General features: G+C 42.1%; 1 protein-coding gene across 1 annotated transcript in view; it reads left to right on the top strand.

Annotated features, from left to right (window-relative positions):
- Positions 1 to 19,896, top strand: part of LOC103899689 (poly(rC)-binding protein 3) — a 53,611-nt gene that overhangs the window by 14,290 nt on the left and 19,425 nt on the right. The window contains exons 4-7 of the mRNA XM_009280197.1: positions 2,767 to 2,883; positions 8,821 to 8,952; positions 13,174 to 13,302; positions 15,471 to 15,614. Coding sequence (XP_009278472.1) covers positions 2,767 to 2,883; positions 8,821 to 8,952; positions 13,174 to 13,302; positions 15,471 to 15,614 — 522 coding nt within the window. The remainder of the gene's footprint in view (positions 1 to 2,766; positions 2,884 to 8,820; positions 8,953 to 13,173; positions 13,303 to 15,470; positions 15,615 to 19,896) is intronic.

Here is a 19,896-nt window from a genome sequence, read left to right on the forward strand (position 1 = left end):
CCAAAGTATCCCTCTGCCATGTCTTGGCAAAGCCTTAACTTTTCATCGTTTCGCAGCTGTGAGTAGGATGTGGGCAGGGTAGACCCACACACCCACCATTCACATCCTTTGAAAAGGTTGTAAACACAAAAAGGCTAATTAAAACATGGCACTGCATAAACTTCAGTCTCCCCAGTGTCAGCAGGCTTCTTTCCCTGCTGCACAGCAAGCTGCACTGTCTTCAGAGGATTGTGCCCAGGTGGAGGTTACAGACCCACACTTGTCCTGCAAGGCAGCACATCTTACCTGGAGATCCATGTAATTTTCCTTCTTTGAAGCAAGTGCTAAAAGCATAAGTCAAAAGACAAATCCTACCGTTTAAAACTTTAGGAGTGCAAAGCGTATTATAGAGGATGCCTCAAGACAAGTCAATTTGGTTCTGATAAATCTGCAGTACCTTACTATGTCATCTGCTTTGTTGTTTTATACACTGATAGAAGGTCGGTGGCAGGGAAATTTCAAAGTATTTGTAGTAAAGAAAATTGCTGAGATACATCTTTAAATATACACAATAGGGAGTTCATTGTCAGGCTGACTGAGTTCAGAGCTCCTTTTTTGATGATAAGAGCTTTCACCCATGTTTTCACTCATAAGTTCATTTGCTAAGGCTTAAAAAAAATAAAGAAAAAAGATGTTTCCAATATACTGGGTAATCCTGCCAGTTGATTAAACACATTGTAGTTTAATTATTAATTATGACCACAGGCAGATATCTTTGGATATAAATTGCACATGCAAAAGGGAAGCCATCACTGGAGAGTGCTCCTGACTTCTGAGTTAAACTTCTTAGAGAAGAGTTATGATCCCTGATTAGTTTTTCAAGATAAATAACAAATATTCTTCTTCCATCCCTGAAAACCTACCATCACATACACGTGGTCACAAGAGGCTTTATTTGGTTGTTTGTTTTTTTTAACAAATTATATCCATCTTTATATCAGCACAGGACTAAGAGGCTGTGTCTCCATGTGATGTTAACTCATTCCTTCTTTTAAATAACTGTTTCAGTACTTCTTTAAAAGCAAAACACAACTTTATTTTGACTTTCCTGACAGATGTGGCAAGTTGCATGCCATCTTTATGGAATGAAATGCAACTTTGTCTTGCTCTGTCAGAACAAGAAATGTCAGAGACAACTTCGGGCCTAAAGAAAAGTACAAAAACCTTGGTTCTGTGCCCTGCGGTTGTTGACTTCCTACACAAATACGGAAGCTGCCACATAACATTTTAATTGCCGTAGCTCTGCTTTGACTGGTCATCTATCAGAGGAGTAACATCTGTGAATTTTGGCCGCCGCCGATCCACAGTGGAGCGATCTTTCAGACATGCTCCCATGGCTCTGGTTTCAAAGGAAGAGCCGTGCTTTGCACGAAGGCGGCCGTGGGACGGGCAGGCCTGCCTGCTGCGGGCAGCTCTGCCCAGCACGGCACCTGGCGCGCTCCCTGCTGGGCTGAGTCCCACGGCCCCGGGTTCGCGTGTGCTGGCAGCAGCCAGACGTTGCCACCAGCATGAACGAGCCCCTGGCCCTCATCTCCTTCCTCAACCGGTGCCGGAGTTTGATGAGGGCAAGTCCCACTCAGGTTGACCTGTCAGAAAAAGTGTCTGCTGCCCTTTCTTACCTATGAACGCTGAGTTTGTCTGCCAGCCGAGTCTGTGGCAGCAAGATTTTTGTATCAGTAGCGCTGGGGGCTTTTTTTGTTGTTGTTGTGTTCGGTTGCTGTCATACGGGGAAATAAGATAGCTTGCTGTTGAGCAGCAGCATGCACGTGAATAAGGGCTCAGACACACAGCACATCGGCTGATTTGTGGTAACCCTGAAGGCAAAGGGCCAAATTAACCCAGATTATCTCACATTTGCTACAGGTCCAGATCCTCGAGAGGGTCAGTGCCTGTGAATGAGTTGAGGCTCCAGTGACTTGTTAGACTGCATTAACACATTCCCATGCCTGAAACTTCAGGGAAAGCATAGGGTGGGTCTTACCTGAACTGGCTTTGATCATTATCTACACCAAGATCCTCTTAATTATATTTACATCTAGTTTAGGGGTTTTCTCTGCACTGCCACAGTGGCATAAAGGGGACTAAGTATACCTGAGAGCCATGCTGGCTTGTGTCCAAGACTTAAGGTTTTCTAACTCCTTCCAACAGGCTCCTTGCCTTAAGGAGATAACACCATTGCTGTTGCCTGTCCTACCGCTACTCCTCTAAAGGGTTGTTCAGTGCATATTAATTGACCGCCTTCACATTAGACACATCTATAAGGAACCTGCTCCACAGTGCAAACCAATGCCCCAGCTAGACAGATCGAGCTCTGCCTTTGGGTCTCCAAACCAGAGAGGTGCGTCTTTCCTGGGAGATGTTGGTGCTCCATGGAGACAACCACCTCGTCAGAAATTCTGCAGCTCCTGTCCTACTTAAGGTTAACCCCGCAAAAGGGAAGGGAAAAGACTTGATTATGCAATTATTTGCAACTTTGAGTTACAGAGGTGCTATTTGCATACTGTGATGAAGGCTGTATAAGTATTTACCCAGACAGAATCTGGCTTCCCGCAGCTAGATGAATTTTTGGAGTGTGATCAGTTTATGCTGAAATTATATGATGTTTGGGCTGCAGTTGTAGGGGAGTGAATTAGATGCCTCAAGATATTCCTTCCCAAACTATATCCCTAATCCTACTTAGTTTGCTCCCTGGGAAGTATAAATTTGAAAAATATTTGTTTTTGACAGAGTGGTGCTCGAATCAATATTTCAGAAGGCTCCTGTCCAGAGAGAATTGTGACAATAACAGGCCCAACAGATGCAATTTTTAAAGCTTTTTCTATGATTGCACTAAAATTTGAAGAGGTAAGCAAATAAAATATGTTTTTTTCTCTCTTCAAGTTGAAATACAAACATTGTTTGAATTTTCTCATGTTTGCTTTAATGTTAAATATGATTTGTTTAATGTTCTATTTAATAGCAATGAAAGTGGTTGTATTTTTATAAATGCTTTTGGCAGTAACGCTGAAGAAAAATAATGGGTCAATTTACAAGCTGTTTGATCATTTCTTTTGCTTTTTGGAGGCTTCGGGGAAAAGCAATTGCTTCTAGTAATGTGCACTAATGGTAGGAAAAATGTCTTGGAAAATTTCTGGTCCCATTGTGGGTTTGATTTGAAAAGAATAATTGCCTAACTTTTAGCTCTGTTTTTATATGATTCCATTTGGTATTGATGTAAATTTTATATATGTCAAAATGACTATATAATTCATTCAACTAGAAAAATTTTATTTTAAAAACAAACTATATGATTACCAATTACCATATTTAAAGCTTGGCTTTTAAAATTAATTAAAATAAAGGCACTAAAAGTAAGTGAGGCAAGAGAGTGCTCAATTACTGTAGAATTACCGTTCTGTGCAGATATGAACCTAAAGTGCTGGGATCTCCTCAAGTTTCATGGACCAACTACAATTAGATATGGTCACCACTTAATGGGAAACCTCACAGGAAAGGCAGCAGGCTACAGAACATGAACCCTGGTCACTGAGGAGAGGATTTAACCCCCTCAACTTTTGAAAATCAGATATCCAGTCCAGGCGTCTCTCCTGTCCTCTGTGGAGAGACAAAGGCCCCTGCAGAAGGCAATTTACCTTCTGCTAAAGGAAGAGCCTGCAGATAGGTGGACTGAATCACCTGCAGCAGGAGAAAGGGGCTGTGTCTGTCAATCAGTGATTAAACTAGAGGGATTTGAATCCCTTTCTTAAGAGTACTTATTTCTCCAAGTCTCCACATCTCCCCATAGCACTGGGAGATGCTAGCATTGATGCGAAATGTCAGCGTGTGCCTTTACCCAAGGTGCTTGTTCACATTTAGAGTAACGGGACTGGAAGAGAGCTTGTGGGTCATTGGATGCAGTTGTCTTCTAGCACAAGCAGTATGTCTTGCAATCTTCTTCATAGCATGATCAAAAACTAGTTAGATTTTTTTTTTTCTAGTTCCTGATATTGGGTCCACAACCTCAGTTCTCTGATAATTAGACACCTTCTTTTCACTCCTCACCTAAATTTATTCACAAGCAGTTTATGCAGCTCTGTTCCTGTGCCAGCACTGACCACTAGTTGAAACAATTCTTGCCTTTCCATCCCTGAGGATTCACCTCTTAGGCATGTTTTTAGAAACCAGTTTTATCCCCTCACACCCTTGCTTTTGCCAGAGTAAGTGAGCCAAGCTCAATCTTTCAGAGGATGTGTTCCCCACCCCTCTCGTGACTCTAGTAGTCCCTTTCTACCATTTCCCAGTTACAGTTTGTATTAAATGTATGTGTTAATTGTGGACAGGTTGCAAATGAAGTCCCACAAGGGCTTGATGTAATGGCACTAACTGTCCCCTGTCCTGGCTATCACGCTAACATGTCTCTACCGCTGCTGGAAATGCCTCACCTCCTGCTAGTGTGATGTTTTGCACACAACCGTGCTGTGCCTGGCAGGTATCCCCAGCTTCCACTCAGGTGTTTTCAGTGGGAACCTCTTCGGTCTCGGCAGACGTTCCTGTCAGCCCCCAGACAAATGACCCTTTTTTTTATACTGCAGATGTTAATCCCATTTATATTTCTCCAATCCTTCGTGGGTTTTCAGATGTTCCTGTGTGATATTCCAATCTTTCAATATGTTGATAAAGTACCCTGGTTTTGTGGTATGGTATATTTTATAAGAATGCTATTTTTTTTTTCCTTACCAGTTATTAATGAGATGATAATGATTTTGAGGTTGAATCCTGCAGAACCACACAAGTAATTCTCTCCAGCCCAATTTCAAAACCATCTGTTGTCATCTCCTTCTCAGCTTTATCTCCTACCCATCTTGTACCAATCCCTGTTTCTCCCAGCTTATGAGGCAGCTTCACGTATGCTACCATACCCTCCGATCCACGGAGATCTGGAGAGCACAGTCTCTCTCCTTAAGGCCTTATCCTGAAAACTGCTGAGGGAATCATTAACAGAGATAATCCCTGCCAGTTCCCACCAAAACAAGTACCCAGTGAAAATAACACTGCATTTCTCATAAAAAGGTCAAACGCTGCACAGCATCAGATCCCCACCCCACCACCCAACACCACATTGTCTTTGAAAGTGCTGTAGCTAGCAGTAGGCAAAGAAATCTGAAATTCAGGCATCTGACTGGATTTTATGCACATTTACCCTTGTAGATTTTAGAAGGTATTCTGGGGTCTTCATGTGGATATTAGCAAAGGGGTATTGGCACTCCCTGCAGATAAGGTACTGCGGTTATATTCCGAAATATCTGTATTTACTTTTGATATAATTGGCTTCTGGTATATTTAAAAGAACAGTGGTAAAGAAAAATGTCTCATATAATCAGTTAGGTTTCCTATAATTATTCCTGTCAATAAAATGGGGTAACTGTAACACTTTGGAGGCAAAATAAAGTACTGTTTCAGAAATTACAAATGAGCTAGCTACCAAATGTTATTTTTCATGCATATCTTTTTGTGGAGATTTCTTCAGCCATTTAAAACATTGAAAATCCCAGAGCAGACAGTGCCTGGCCCAGCTCTGGTTATCTCAACTACCTTCAAACAGAATAAAAAAGATGCATGTGTGAGAATGATGGTTTGAGGGATTTTTTGGTATTTGTTATGCATGCCACATGAAGCATTTTGACATGAAGCTCTTGAACCCTTAATTTCAACTCTACAGTTGTATAGGTGGGGATAAGCAGGTCTAGGAAGACATGGGAGCCCTCGACTGCTTTTCTAATGTTAGCAAAAATCTCAAAATGTGTCAGATAGATAGAAAAAAAAGAAAGATCTGGAGGACTGTTCTCTGTGCGGTTGCTCTGCAGCCTTATATTGCTCTGCTTTGACAACCTTCCTAATAAAAGTTGATTTTCTAGCAGCCTGATGATGAATTTAGAAGCTAGGTCGGTAATTATGTAAACAACTAAAGTATTCACTGCAGAGGAAAAAGAGACTTGTTAAAAAATGGCACTAACCCAGGCAGACCACTGGAGTTGCAAGAGAGGACATTTTAGAGCAGTGATTTCCAGACTGGAGGCTGAGACATGAGAAATGCAGCTGTAAGTTCACTGGTGAGTGGGGCAGCTCTGCTTTTGGGTATAAATATGCGTAATCCACTGGAAGCACGCGATAGTCAAGTGCTGGAAAAAACAGCAAGCAGAGCTCAGTGGTCAGACCTCCTCCAAATACATAAGAATTTGCAAACATTTATGAACAAATTGCTCGGCTCTAGGAATAAGGAGGAGAGAAAGACAAGGTGATAAAAGCAATTGAGATGATGCCTTTTTGACAAATACTAACTCCTGCTGCTACAACTAAGGTAAATCCTGTGGTGGCCGTTACTAAGTGAGTAGCCACCTCACAGACTCGTACTTGCTGTGGAAATTGGCAGGTTTAACATTTCATTTAGAAACGAGTAAAGAAGAATTTTGATATGTTTTTCCCTGGAGGTTTGGTAGATTTCTGAGCTGCCAGGTTTGCTTGCCTTGGGAAGCCTTAGACGCTGTGACTCTGGGATGCCAGGAGCCTAGGGGTGCTGCAAGGCTTCAACACCGGGAGCTGGCCCTCCCACCACTTCCAGGCTCCCAGTTAGCCCGTCCTGGCTGAGGATCAGCCCAGGCAAGTGCGCAGAAAGCCAGGCAAGGTCCGGCTTTAGTGTCTGCCAGAGCCCTGAGGAAATGGATGCAGTGCCACAGAAAGAGGTTAAAGAAATGAGTCTCCCAGTTTGAAAGGCGACTGTTCTGTGAGAAAGTCTCCAGCCAGCCCTACTTGGGGGCCTGCAGTTCTGGAGGGGATTTTTTTCCTACTCATTTCTCATTTGTTGTGTTTTTAAGCTGGACTAATTCCTTTATGCACTCCACGCTGCTGACCCTGCATATTTAGGATTTGCTCTTTTTAAATGAGGAAAAGAAAATAAAGAGAATAGCGGCTTCCAATTTTTGTGAAGTGCTCTTGAAGGCATTAAGTGCAGTGAAGGCTTTGAGGCCAGGCCACATATGATATGGAAGTGGGAGACATTATCAGGGTCATGCTGAGTGGCTGAAGAGGGTTATTTACCTACATCTGGATGATTGTGTGCCTCCACCTGACACAAACATGATATAGCGAGATGGCATCTTCCAGCTGAAAAACTGGCATGACGTGCGCTTTATTTCAGATACACAGGTCCTGCAAAATTCCGTTCTCCCTCTTGTTTTACTTTGGATTGCAATCTCTCACTGACACGGGCACTAAACAAAATATGAGTTACTGGCTGGCAGAGGAATGATTTGATAGCTGTCTTGTGGCATGCAGCAATGCCTCATTCCGTTCAAGATTTTTTTTCTTCTTTTTTAAGCTAAGCAAGGTCACACTGAGCCATTTCTTGGACGGAAGAATACTGCCATCGCAAATGCAGAGGTACTGCAGGAATCAGTGCTGGTGTCACTGAGCTCCCGCACCGGTTCAACAAGGCATGCAGAGTTGTTTAAAGTTTTTAATTTTTTTTTAATTTTGGGTCCTGATCACACAGTATAGGCACTTTTTTTTTTTTTTTTTTTAAAAAAGTTTTTAACAAGTGGTAGTCTTGATAAGCAAGAATGTGGGGAAACACATCAGTTCTGTCTGCTGGAACTCTTGTTGCGTCGTAAATGAGTTAAATGAATATGAAATGCATGTTTTCTGTTGTTCCTGTCCTAATCTTTTGAGTAGCATTTCTATGAAGGGTGTAATAGCTGTGCCATGCCACCTCACAGATGGATGAGATGGTCTTTTCAGCTCGCAGCTAGTGTTAGCAAACCACATTGAGATTCTGATGAGTTGTTGAACAGGTGCTATGCAGCTTGTGGCTTTTTTTTTTGTGATTCTAAGTGCTCTCAACAGCATCGCATCGATCAGTGGGAAGATAAGCTTTATCTTTTCCTCCGTGATGAAGACATTAGAGGGATTGTTTTGTCTTGCCTAGAAGATTTTGTACTAGCAAGATCTATTTAAAACAGTGTAAACCTTGCAACAAGTAGTATATTGAAATGCTCATGAAAACCTGCAGTGTAGTCTCATGGGATACACGTGTATCTCAATGAGATACACGGATACAGGTTACGTTACCTGGATATGGATAATTGCTGCTCCGCTGAGCTCTTTGTATTCTGGTTACATAGCTGTGATGGAAAAGATTTTAGAAATTACGTAACACTACAAATACTTATGGATCTGCTACAAAAGAGAAATTAAACCTGGGGGGCAGCAAAATACTTATCAAAATAATCTGTTTTTTTCTGCTTCAGATTATTCACATATTCGTTGTCATCCCCTTTTTTAACCTTTTTTCTTTGTATCAAACCTGACATGAAATTGTGTAAAATGTAAAGACATCATTTAGTAGAAGTGTTCTAATTGAGATGGTGGAAAAGAGACCAAATCAGGATTTCGGGGCCCGGGAACTCAAAAGCCTCTTTGTCTTTTCCATCTGCTTCGGCTGGTCTAATGATAGATACCACCTCCTCTTTCACCTAATCTTGCCTCAGAGACTGTCCTCTGGTCCCGCAGCGTGGACCCTCAACGCCAGACTGCAAAAGGGTTCCTCCGGCACAAGCTGCTTGTGCGGTTCGTGCTTACGGCATATCACCGGCAGAGCCGGCGGCTTTACCTGCCACAGAAACAAGCCACGACAGGTTGCACGTTCCCCAGGTCTCCACGAACAGCTCGGGCTTTTGCTCTGAGCCCTTCAGTGCTTACCAGGAATGACAAATCCTCCACTAATTCTTACTGACGTTGTGATTACAGGACATAAACGCTTCAATGACAAACAGCACGGTGACAAGCAAACCGCCTGTAACACTGCGACTCGTCGTCCCGGCAAGTCAGTGTGGATCCCTTATAGGAAAAGGAGGTTCCAAAATCAAAGAAATCAGGGAGGTAAGTCTTGGGATGTCTGCCGGGAACACTGGCTAGCTCGGCATCCTACCGCAGCGTGCCCTGCCACCATCGGCCGCTGCACTTTGCCCATGGCACGAACGCAAGCACGTGCTGAGTGAAAAGCCTGGAAAAGCCTTGCTCTGGGGGAATCAGGGGTCCAGCACAGCTGTACCCTTCTACCTTCCCTGAAGCTAAAGACCGTGTGTGAAATAAAGAAACAGCTTTACAACATATTGTAAATGCACGATTTAGCAAAGCAACGGTTTAGTGACAGAAATGGCTCGTCTAGTTTCCCTTCACGCACAGCCCCCTCCCCAGCAATACTCAGGTGATCCCAAGTTGGACCATTGCAGCCATTTCCAAATTAGCTACCACGCTTGCAGCCAGAGAAAGGCCCAAGTAGCACTGGGGAGTCCAGGTTGGTAGATCAAATGCTTGATCTACTTTTTAGAAAAAATTTATTTTCATACTCCTTTCCTGTTTCTCCCTAATCTCACTGTGCCACAGGTGACCTGATTTCATGTATTCCAAACCCATATTGACTTTTTTTAATCCAGACTTTATCTAAAGGTATTCATTCAATGTGCTGTGCTAGCAGCCACTTTTTCCTTTAACCAGAAAATGCAAAAATTATCATACGGTACCAGTTTTAATTCTTCTATGCATGACTGTAACAACATAGCACATGGCAAGCCAAGGATCCAATGTTTGTAATCAGTCAGACAAGAAAATTACGTACATACTCAGTTATGTAGAGAAAATCTGGATAGGACATTTTGGAAAAATGCATTTCTGTTCTGGATAAAGTGACAGTACTCCTTCTAAATTTGTATTCATTCCAACATGGGATGAGGTGTTGAATATCAAGATAACACGCTGATCAATTTTTTTCATTTTACTATATCAAAACAGAAGCTTTTGACAGGCTTTACCAAAGTGAAACTTCCTTTTTTTGTCTAAAATGTCGATTCGAGACTCTAGGTTTCAGTGAACTTTTACGTTTCATTTCAAATGTGACAAAAAGTTAACAGATATTTTTCTAACAAAGAAAATTTGATCAAATGTCAAAAAGGAGTGGAAAATCCTTTGAACAAAATTCTAGATCCAGCATTTGCTATGAAATGTTAGTTTATGGTAGCCTTGGAAGGAAAGGTGAGGATAGAGGATAGTTAAGGGTCTCATCCTGTTGACTTTCAAGTTCTTCCAAATTATTTCATTTCGATTCCAATTCGATTGTCCCAGGAGTTTTTTTAACAAAATTCCCTCTGAAGGCTTATCTTCACCTTTTGGGATTTGGCCGCTACTAAAAGGGTCTTTTCTCTCCTTGCATACAGGGAAGTAAAAGCAGCGTGTACCACTTCCATTAGCTGACAGAGCTTCCAAAAACTGTTCCAGAGTTTTTGTTGCCAAGCAAAAAACCTGTTGTTCCTCCATGTGCCTCTTGCTTTGTAAACTGCGTTCATGAAAACACGCATAGGTTGCGTGCTGTAAACTCACAGAAAAACAATTCAGAGCCCTGCCATTTGAAGGGGTCTCTGTGCTTACCAAGACCTGCAAATAAAAGGCAATTACGAATCAGAATTTTTTTTCTAGGAATGCTGTTACTTTATTTTTCATCAAAGAGTCCAGGAGCTATGCCTCTCAGTAGTCCTTATTGTCAAACCAGCTTTTGAGATGTGGGAGAAAGGAGTCACCTGATGACACTGAGGGGAAGAAAACATTATTTCTGTGCAGATGTTAGGGTCGCAGGAAACCCTCTGTCTTTTTTTCTTTATTCCCAAAAAAGCTTTGTCAGAGAACTTTGTGTAGATGGGACAAGATACTTGTGTGTTGAAGTGCATTTCCTGGGTGGAAGGAAGGTGTTTAGTTTGCCTTACACAGGGGACATTTCTGGCTCAGATTCTGCACAGCCACCGGACTGTTGGTGTTTGTAGCAGTTCATGTCCGGGTGAGTCAGAAAGCCTGCCGAGCGGCTGCACGCTCTTGCCCTGGCAGGCAGAAGGCGAAGCCAGGCCAAAGCCTTGCCACTGGAGAAGGCAGAGCTACTGTCAGAGCACACGGTCGGAGGTGACCTCAGCCACAAGACATGATTTCTCTTAGTCCTCCAGATCTCTTAGGTGTCCAGGAGAACTGTCAGGCAGCAGGAACCCAGCTGATTTCTTAGTTGTGTTAAAATAGGAGCAGGCGTGAGTGTGAACCGTGTGCTGGTGAGTGCTTAGCTCTAGGTTTTACAGCTGCCGATACTTTGGATTTTATTTCAAATACTGGTAACCTCATCCAGAGCACTGAGTGAGTGCTTTTAGGACACAGGTTTTTAAAGGTGAGATTGGTCTGTTGGTCTGTGTACATTAAATGACTGAAGTGATTATTCTGGTTGGCGTAGTTTCAGAAGCGATTACCTACTGGTCTAGTACAAGGAAGTAAAAGGATAGTGGCCAAATAGGTGTTTTGATAAGGCTCATGTAGCGAGAAGTCATTTGGCCAAATAGGTCTTTTGATAAGGCTCATGTAGCGAGAAGTCACACTGCACATTTTCTTAGGCATAAGGGTAATGGACAAAATATTACTCATTTTTTTTTGTTGCTGACATATGACCAAAGAATAAACAAGATTGGCACTGGAAGCAAATGCATAAATGACTGCAGTATTTGGCAGAGTATTTTGTGCTATATGTACAGATACCCAGAACTGCATGTGAAACAGCAAATACGATCAAACAGAAAAAAAAAAGGAGCATCCAGCTCGAGATGTGGTCTAATTTCATCATCACACAACACACTGAGCGGCAATTGCACGAGGGATGGTCTTTTGTGTTCAGTCATGTACCCAGGAACAACATGTAGGGTTGCAGTACTATTTTCAAGACAAGATTACAAAAAAAAAAAAGAAAATAAAAGAAAAGCAAGACTGATTGATCAAATTATGGCGAAATTCCTAAGTCTATTATAGAGAAAGGAATTGATATTCTGGCCTTAAACAGCACTAGTGAACAGAAGATGCAATCAGTAATTTAATGAGTCTTTGGAAAGAATAATAACATGTGTTGTATGTAACCAGCAAGAAAACAAATTAACTCCTTGCTGACTGACACAAAGTCAATGGTTACTGAAAATACTTTTTTTAAAAAGCCAAAAATATTGTATTGCAGTAACAGTCAGGAATAGATTTTGTTTGTAATACATGAAAGTGCTAACTCAATATGAAATGCCTGGGTTTTTCCCTATTGACTGAAAAGGTCTTCCAGGATATTTGTGAAATAATGCCAGGGATTGTTTTGGCCTCATGTATTTTTTTCTTTCTTTGCGGGTTTTTTTGTGGTTAACTAAGATACATTAGTGCTAAGATCAAATTTTTAAAAAAAGAAAACAAAACTGGCTCATTACCTCCTTGGGTTCATTACTGAGCTAAAAGCTGATCATGTGCATATATTTAATCAACACTAATTATAATTTAGAAGTGCTTCTGTACCATCCTGAGATATTCCAGGGCATAAGGCAGCCCCAAATTTCATCCAGAGACACAAGTCAGCCATCAGTGGATTAAAGAGCCATTTACCTGCAACTCATTTGATTAGCAGACCTCCTTCAGTTATCAGCATTTTTTTCCTTTCTTTTTTTTTTTTTTGTTATTGAAAAGTAACTTTGTTTCACCTTTTTCATTTTTTAGTCAGCATTGTGACTGTCTGTTTTTGAGAGGGTTAGAAGACTTGTCCTGAAATTCAGGTCACAGTTTGATTCATTAACAGCTACTGAGGACTAATCTTCCTAGGATGGGAGTGTTTGCAAATTGGCTTGAACAGGCAAATCCATGTCCTGCCGGACCCCAATTTTTCCTTTCTTTTTTTTTTTTTGTTATTGAAAAGTACTTTGTTTCACCTTTTTCATTTTTTAGTCAGCATTGTGACTGTCTGTTTTTGAGAGGGTTAGAAGACTTGTCCTGAAATTCAGGTCACAGTTTGATTCATTAACAGCTACTGAGGACTAATCTTCCTAGGATGGGAGTGTTTGCAAATTGGCTTGAACAGGCAAATCCATGTCCTGCCGGACCCCAATTACCCCGCCTGGGCATGAGTTTACATACGCGCTCTACCACGTATCTTGCAAAGAAAAGACAAAAAGTTTAGAGGTGCGTCCCCGCCATCACATCAGTGAACCGCTGGCTTTTGAGAAGTGCCATTGCCTGCCTGACAGTGACGCTCTCTTTGCTTGGTCTCTGCTCAAGTCCACAGGAGCCCAGGTGCAGGTAGCGGGGGACATGTTGCCAAACTCGACGGAGCGCGCAGTGACTATATCGGGTACTCCCGACGCCATTATCCAGTGTGTGAAACAAATATGCGTGGTTATGCTGGAGGTAAGTGAGTGCTTAGCATATCGCCTCTCACTCGGGGGATGCTCACACACATGATTAATTTTCAGTTGCCCTGGGTTCCCCAGGGGTGCTGCCTGCCCTTCCCGTGCCAGGGATTTCAAGAGGACTCTGTTAGACTGTGCCCTTTCCGCTGTTTGAGAGCCTCTCGCAGCAGGGTTTAGCAATCAAAGAGCAGGGCTGTCATGACACTGTCAAACAGCAAACTGGGTTCAGCATGGAGCTGCAGCCCGTTCTGAGAGAAAAACATTTTATTCTGATGCAGAATAGGGCAGAAAACATCTAGGTCTTGGTTTAAATAGAAATAATTCTGACTAGCATAATTTAGATTTAGCAGGACTTTTTGCTTCCTTAGGGTCAGGTCATTGCATAAGGCCAGAATGTTTAATTTTGACGGCAGTTTTTTAGCTCCTAGATTAAATGATACAAAATTAATTCATATAAAAATCTGGGCATTTTAACCTTTGCTGAAAATGTCCATAATTTTGTGCAAGTACATTTCTCAACTGATTAAATTGAATAGAATTTTGAAAAAAAAATATTTCAGCAAATCAAAATTAAATATTTTGACCTAGTAACCATAATTTTTGACAAGGAATATGAAACACTTCTGGTTTTATCACATTTTCCGCTGGAAAATTTCCTGTGGTTTTTTTTGGTTTGGTTTGTTTTTTTACCCAAGTCTAGTCAAGAGCTGTCTCATGATGATCTCTGACACCCTACTGTTCTGTTATTCTTTGAAGAGGGGAGAAACAGTGGAGTGTTTGAGACAGCACCACTGCTATTGGCTGTTCAGAAGTATGCAATGCATCAAAATGACATACAGCCTTTGCATCAAAATGTCATACAGCCTAATGAAAATAAAAGCATAAAAACTAATAAATCCCCAGTGTTTTACTGGGGAAAAGTGTCTCTTGCTTCAGTTTTTCCTGGACTACTGTGAGGAAGGAATTTCTTTATAAAAATGCAAGAGAGCAGAAAGATAATATTAAAAAATAATTTTAGTCTGTTAGAGATGGAGTATGTGATGGCAATAGTTATCAGCTTTGTGAATACAGAGTGTAGTCTATTGTCCAAGTGACTTCCGTGGAATAAATAGTTATTTGCTAAAGAAGATGAGAGAAGCCGCTTCTCAAAATCAGAGAGACACAGTCCTATTTTCCCACAGGTGGAGCCACTTTTTAAATAACCAGTTTTGACATAAGAAGTATTTAAATTTAGCGTTAGACAAATTGCAAGCAGCACTAAGAAGACACTGGCTTAACTACAATTTGCTGCTTCGAACATTTAAGAAAATGAATGTGCTCTAATTTGCAGCATATATTTAATTTGGCAACAAATTGACATGAAATAGCTAATTATATGATATTAATTGATGGAAGTAATATTGTTGTTACCTTCTTCAGTTGTAAGTTATTGCACTGAAATCAGGGCACCATTCTGCTAGGTGTTGCACAGACAGCTTGAAGCCTTTGTTACAGACACATGCTCCTGCTTGTGTCATTTACGAGGAGAAAGTCAGCCTCAGTCAGGGGTTTTCCCTTTGGGTCCTTGCCTTGGGCTGCGGGGAACAAACTCCCTTTTCATGCATTGCGAAGGCTGAGGTTATGCTCCTGCTGAAGCCGGGAGGATTTTTCTCCAACCTTCCAGCTCAGTCAGACGAAAGGCAGGATCAGGCTGGTCATTCGCAATTGAACAGCTGACTTAATTGAGTCGGTAAAACAAGAAACCTTGATGTGTAGCAGTGTAGGAAAGATCGATAAGCAGGAGATGTGCTCTGTGTTAACAAAGCGAGAGCACAGGCTGGACTCTTCCAAAACATCGACGAATTTCAAAATTGTGCCCCTGTTTCCTGAAATGCCTTGACATGCTTAACGAAGCTTCATAGCTTCATCCGACGATGGCGGTAATGAAGCCACGAGTGCCAGCACTACCTGTTTCGGCTGTGCGGTTGGGACCTCGGCTCTTCCCCTTGAAGCCCAGACAACCGGTCTCCAGCCTGCTTTTGGGCTGATGGGGGTGGAGGGCAGGGTGGGGTGGGCTCGGCTGGGTTAGCTGTATGCCTTGTCTGAGGTGACCAAGATAAGGCGTGATTTTTTAATATGAGCTCTACTTCATTCTGCATTTTGATCGCTTTGTGTTTTTGTCTGCAGTCCCCACCCAAAGGTGCCACCATCCCCTACCGTCCCAAACCTGCCTCTGCACCTATCATTTTTGCAGGTGGCCAGGTAAGAGCAGACACCATTTTGGCTTCAGCTGGAAACCACACCGTCTTGGCCCAACCTCAGCCAGCGCCTGTTAGTTTTCAACTTTTACTCTTTTTTGCCTGGTATAGTATTGATGTGCTTTGTCTACTCTGTGTGCTTACAGTCTGCAGCAAAGGAGAACACTGCATTGCAAACTTGACACAAAATTGTGATGACTCGTATTTTACCATGATTTAAAATTGACTTCTGTAATTAGGAAAAGTTTGCCCTTCTGCAAATTGAGAGATGTCCAAATCAGATGCTCCCTGAGTGGGACAAAACTGCTTATTGTAGGGGTTGGTTTTTTTCACTCTTAACTTGTAGCTCCACTAGCAATATAAGCAGTTCTGTCAATTTTCAGAGATGATCAAACAGCAGGATGTCTCTGCTCATGAAAGGCATAATTTTTCTCTCATAGTTTTCATACTTTTTAGGACCAAATAGTGTGTTTTGCAGTAAAAATTTACACACACATAATTTCTGCTGTTTATAGTTCCTTAGGATCAAGTAGTAATGGCGTTCTGATGTTACAGGAACTACATACATGCAAGTGTAGACCTTCCCAACCATGGCGTGCAACAGCCTGATTGATAACACAAGAACAGCATTCCTGTTTCTTTTTTATATAGTGAAGTTTTGATGATTCTCCCTTCATCTTAAGCTATATCGGCCAGGGTTCTCATCTGCCTTTAAAACCCCATGTGCAATGTGACTCTTCCTTGCCTTTTGATAATGCGCTGAAATGGGTCTGCAACGTGCCACTGAGACATGGCGGGAATTTGCTCTGCCATCATCCGTTGCAGGGGGAATGCAGTTTTAGAAACTGATAAGCCAGCAATGAATGCAGCTGATATGTACCCTAAAAACACCATAGGAGGCTCACAAGGAGACCCATATAGCCAACAGGCTAAGAGCAGCACTGCCCAGATATGTGGAATGGTGGAGGAGTGAGATGCTGCAGGCCCTGCCCAACTCAAGGGGAAACTGATCTCCTAAATCTGGCCTAGAGGAAGGCAGCCATCTCTTTACTCGGGATTCACGTATGTGAAAGCTCTCTGGCAGTAGGGCACCCCCAACCAGCCAAGTCTTTTCCCCAAGATGACAGCAAGGCTTCTTTTTAAGTAGTTACCCAGTGGGAAGAGCCACTCACCTCCATGGTGGAACATCTGCAGGCAGGTTCCACCTCCCATCCCATTAGCCCGGCCCAGGTCATCACCCTGTCATGGGGTGTGCGGTGTGGGCTGCTGTGCCAGCAGCCCTAGAGGCCATGTCTCATCCCAGTAGGCAATTCGGAGGTCGTATGAGAAGCTGAACATGGGGTTCCTGGTGGGGCAGAGGGCACAAGGTGCTGCTAGTATTGTTGGCGGTATGACGACCCGCGCCACCACAATCTGCCGGTTTGTAAGGAAGCTCCTGCACATCTCAAGCATACGCCAAAGCGCCATTGCTTCTGACAGGTCCTTGTAATGAGCTTTCTCTGAATTTTTGTCTCAGAGTTTTACTTTCTGCTCTGTAATGATATGTTGTGATGTATACCCAGATTTTAATAATCTGGATGTAGTAGCTTTCAACTCCTAGTGTTCAAGCCTGCCACTCTTAGTTGTCTTCAAAATAAGAAATCTGCTTCCTTAGTGACCAAAGTTGAATTGAAATTTAAAATAATTTGCTAGAAATTGGTCTATGACTGAAAGTTCAGAATAATTTACTTCACATATATAAGTTTACACTGCAGTGCTTTCCTTTAAGAAATGTGTGTACGTATGCAGCAGGCCATGTTACCAGTATTGTAATTGCCACTGCCTTCAAAGACTGTCTCTGTATATGATTACTCAAAAGTATTGAAACCGTTTGCTAGAGTGCCTTGAGCAGTTTGTATAAATAATTGAAAGTGTCCTATTTTAAGGTCTAATAGCTCTTGTCGTCTTCGGTTTTATCAGTTAAAAAAGTGTTCTCACTTTTCTAACGCAACCTTGTTGATGTGAGAAAGAGTGTAAGAGACAGACACTTTCTTGGGTGCTTTGAATTTCTGTGTGCTCTGACTAAGCAGACTTTTTAAGGAAATGCTTAAGGTGTGTTTGGGCATCAGTATGGAAAGACATTTTAACCAGGTTTCATAAGTGGAAATTAATACTGAAAATAAAATGTTATCAACAGCGTTAATTCTATCCAACCTTTTGGCTACACTATCAGAAGTTATTTTTCCATTCTAAATTACATCATAGATATCTTGAAAGGTTTTGGTTTGTTTAATGCTTGCATATCAAGCAACACTGGCAAAATCAAATTTCTAGTTTTCCTTAACAAGTTGGGGTACTTCTGCTTTGAGTATTGCTTTTAATTCTCTTGTGCTTCTTCAATACTGTATTGCATGACAGAACTAAAAGGAAGCTGAACACTGTCCTGCCCTGCTCTGCCCCTTACCAATAGTTAGCATATGCAGTGATTAAAAAAAAAATAAATCCGGCCCTCCTACCTGATGGAAACAAATTGGAAATTTCTACCCACTGTGCTACATTGCTGTTTAGATGGGTGCTTACAGGGTACAGCTTTGCTTTATGTCTCATAGCAGTTTTATGGTTTAAATTGAGGAAGATTTGTACACCAGGTCATTCCTGCTGTTACTAATGTCAGTACATCAGTAGGAAAATTGCCCTTGACTTTGATGGAAGCGGACCCGTAGCTCATGTCCTTAGTGAAATGTTACAGTACAGATGTCTCAGTAGCCTCTACCAGGCTCGTACTTAGTATGCCTCAGCCACAGAAGGGCACAGTTCCTCTGCCAAGGGGTAAAGCAGTCAAAGGCAGTTTTTCTCAGTCTAAATCAATCAAATGACCTTTTGGGAGCCTAAGACATGAAGAGCTTTTTTTTTTTTTTTTTTACTGGGAAAGAAAATTCAAGACCCATCTTGTCCGTGCTGCTTTGATGGTTTTCATTGACAATCAAATAAAGGCCAGTCTGAGCTCTGAATGTTCATTATTTTTGTTATTTATCCAGTTTGTTTGCTTCCTCATATGTATACATGGAAGTATGAGGGAGCAGGGTGATGAAGAAAGGGGTGACTTCCATTAGGTTCGCTGGTGATTTTTTTGCGGTGGTTCCTTGATGGTTTGCAGACCACTGCTTGGGAAGCGCCCATGTAAAAGATGTTTTCTCAGCTGGGTTTGAAGTAAAGCAAAGATCAGAAAGGACACTTGTGATCCAGCACAGAGGCTCAGAGACCAAAGCGTGGTTTCCAAACCCGCTGTTTGCTCATGGACCTAAGCCCCCGCCCAGCACCTTCCTGAGGCTTCTCCTGTGCTTGGCTACGCACAAAGCCCTCACTCAGCAAAGCAGCGTAACATCTCCTTAAGGTTGTCCTCATTTGGTAAAACACCTAAACACATGTTTTGCTTGCTTGAATATGTGCTTGCTTAAGAGCCACTGACAGCAGTGATCCCCTGTTTTGGTGAACTGGAACCTTTTCTTGTCATTTATAAATTTTCTGTAATGGCCATCCCCTGTAGATGCACATATGTATGCCCACGAGCATCCCATTGAGCCCAGTCACACACACTTCTGCCTGAAAACAGCTCATGTGCATAATGTTTGCTGGATTGCAGCCTTGCTTTATAACTAATTTAAAAACTAAATGAAATGTTTCTTCTCCAGAAGGGAAATTCTGCTGCAGAAATATGCATTAAGCAGTTGGGGCATTAAAGGTTTTAAAATCCGAACTCCATAAAATGAATTGTTTTATCATTTGCAGAGGATTCATTACTTTCTAAGAGGCCTTTTGTCAAATAAGCATTTTGCAAACGAAGCTAATCAACTCTGTTCCTGTTTGTAATTCTGCCACCACAAATATTTATACATTATAATTTGTCCTTCTGCTTTCCTGCCTATCTAAGCACAAGCACATTAAAATTTTTCTGACATGCCGTTGCATTCAGAAAAGCCCTACAGGTTATAACAGAAAATTATAAACTCTCTGTAGTTTTTTCTTTGTAGGCCATTACAGAGAGTTGAACAGAGCCAGCAGCAGAGACAAAGGGCCATGCTAACTAGTGCCGAATATGCCACCGTACCCCTCCTCGCTCATGTGCTTTTTTTGACTCCCCCACCTCATCCCAGTGCTGCCAGGAGTGATGCTAGAAACTATACCCCTTGCACTGCTCTTGTGGTGCAGAGAGGCTGGATTTGGAGGGGGGATATTTGACTTCTTGGGGAAGATAAGACCACCACGCTGTGGGACTCCGTCATGCTCCTATCTCCAAACTGGCATGCTGGCCCTGTGCCCAGGCACTGCAGGACAGGCTGCCATCAGCACGTGTGCTCACATACCAGCTGGCATGG

Source organism: Aptenodytes forsteri, unplaced genomic scaffold (assembly GCF_000699145.1).
Source record: "Aptenodytes forsteri isolate BGI_AS27 unplaced genomic scaffold, ASM69914v1 Scaffold114, whole genome shotgun sequence".
NCBI lineage: Eukaryota > Metazoa > Chordata > Aves > Sphenisciformes > Spheniscidae > Aptenodytes > Aptenodytes forsteri.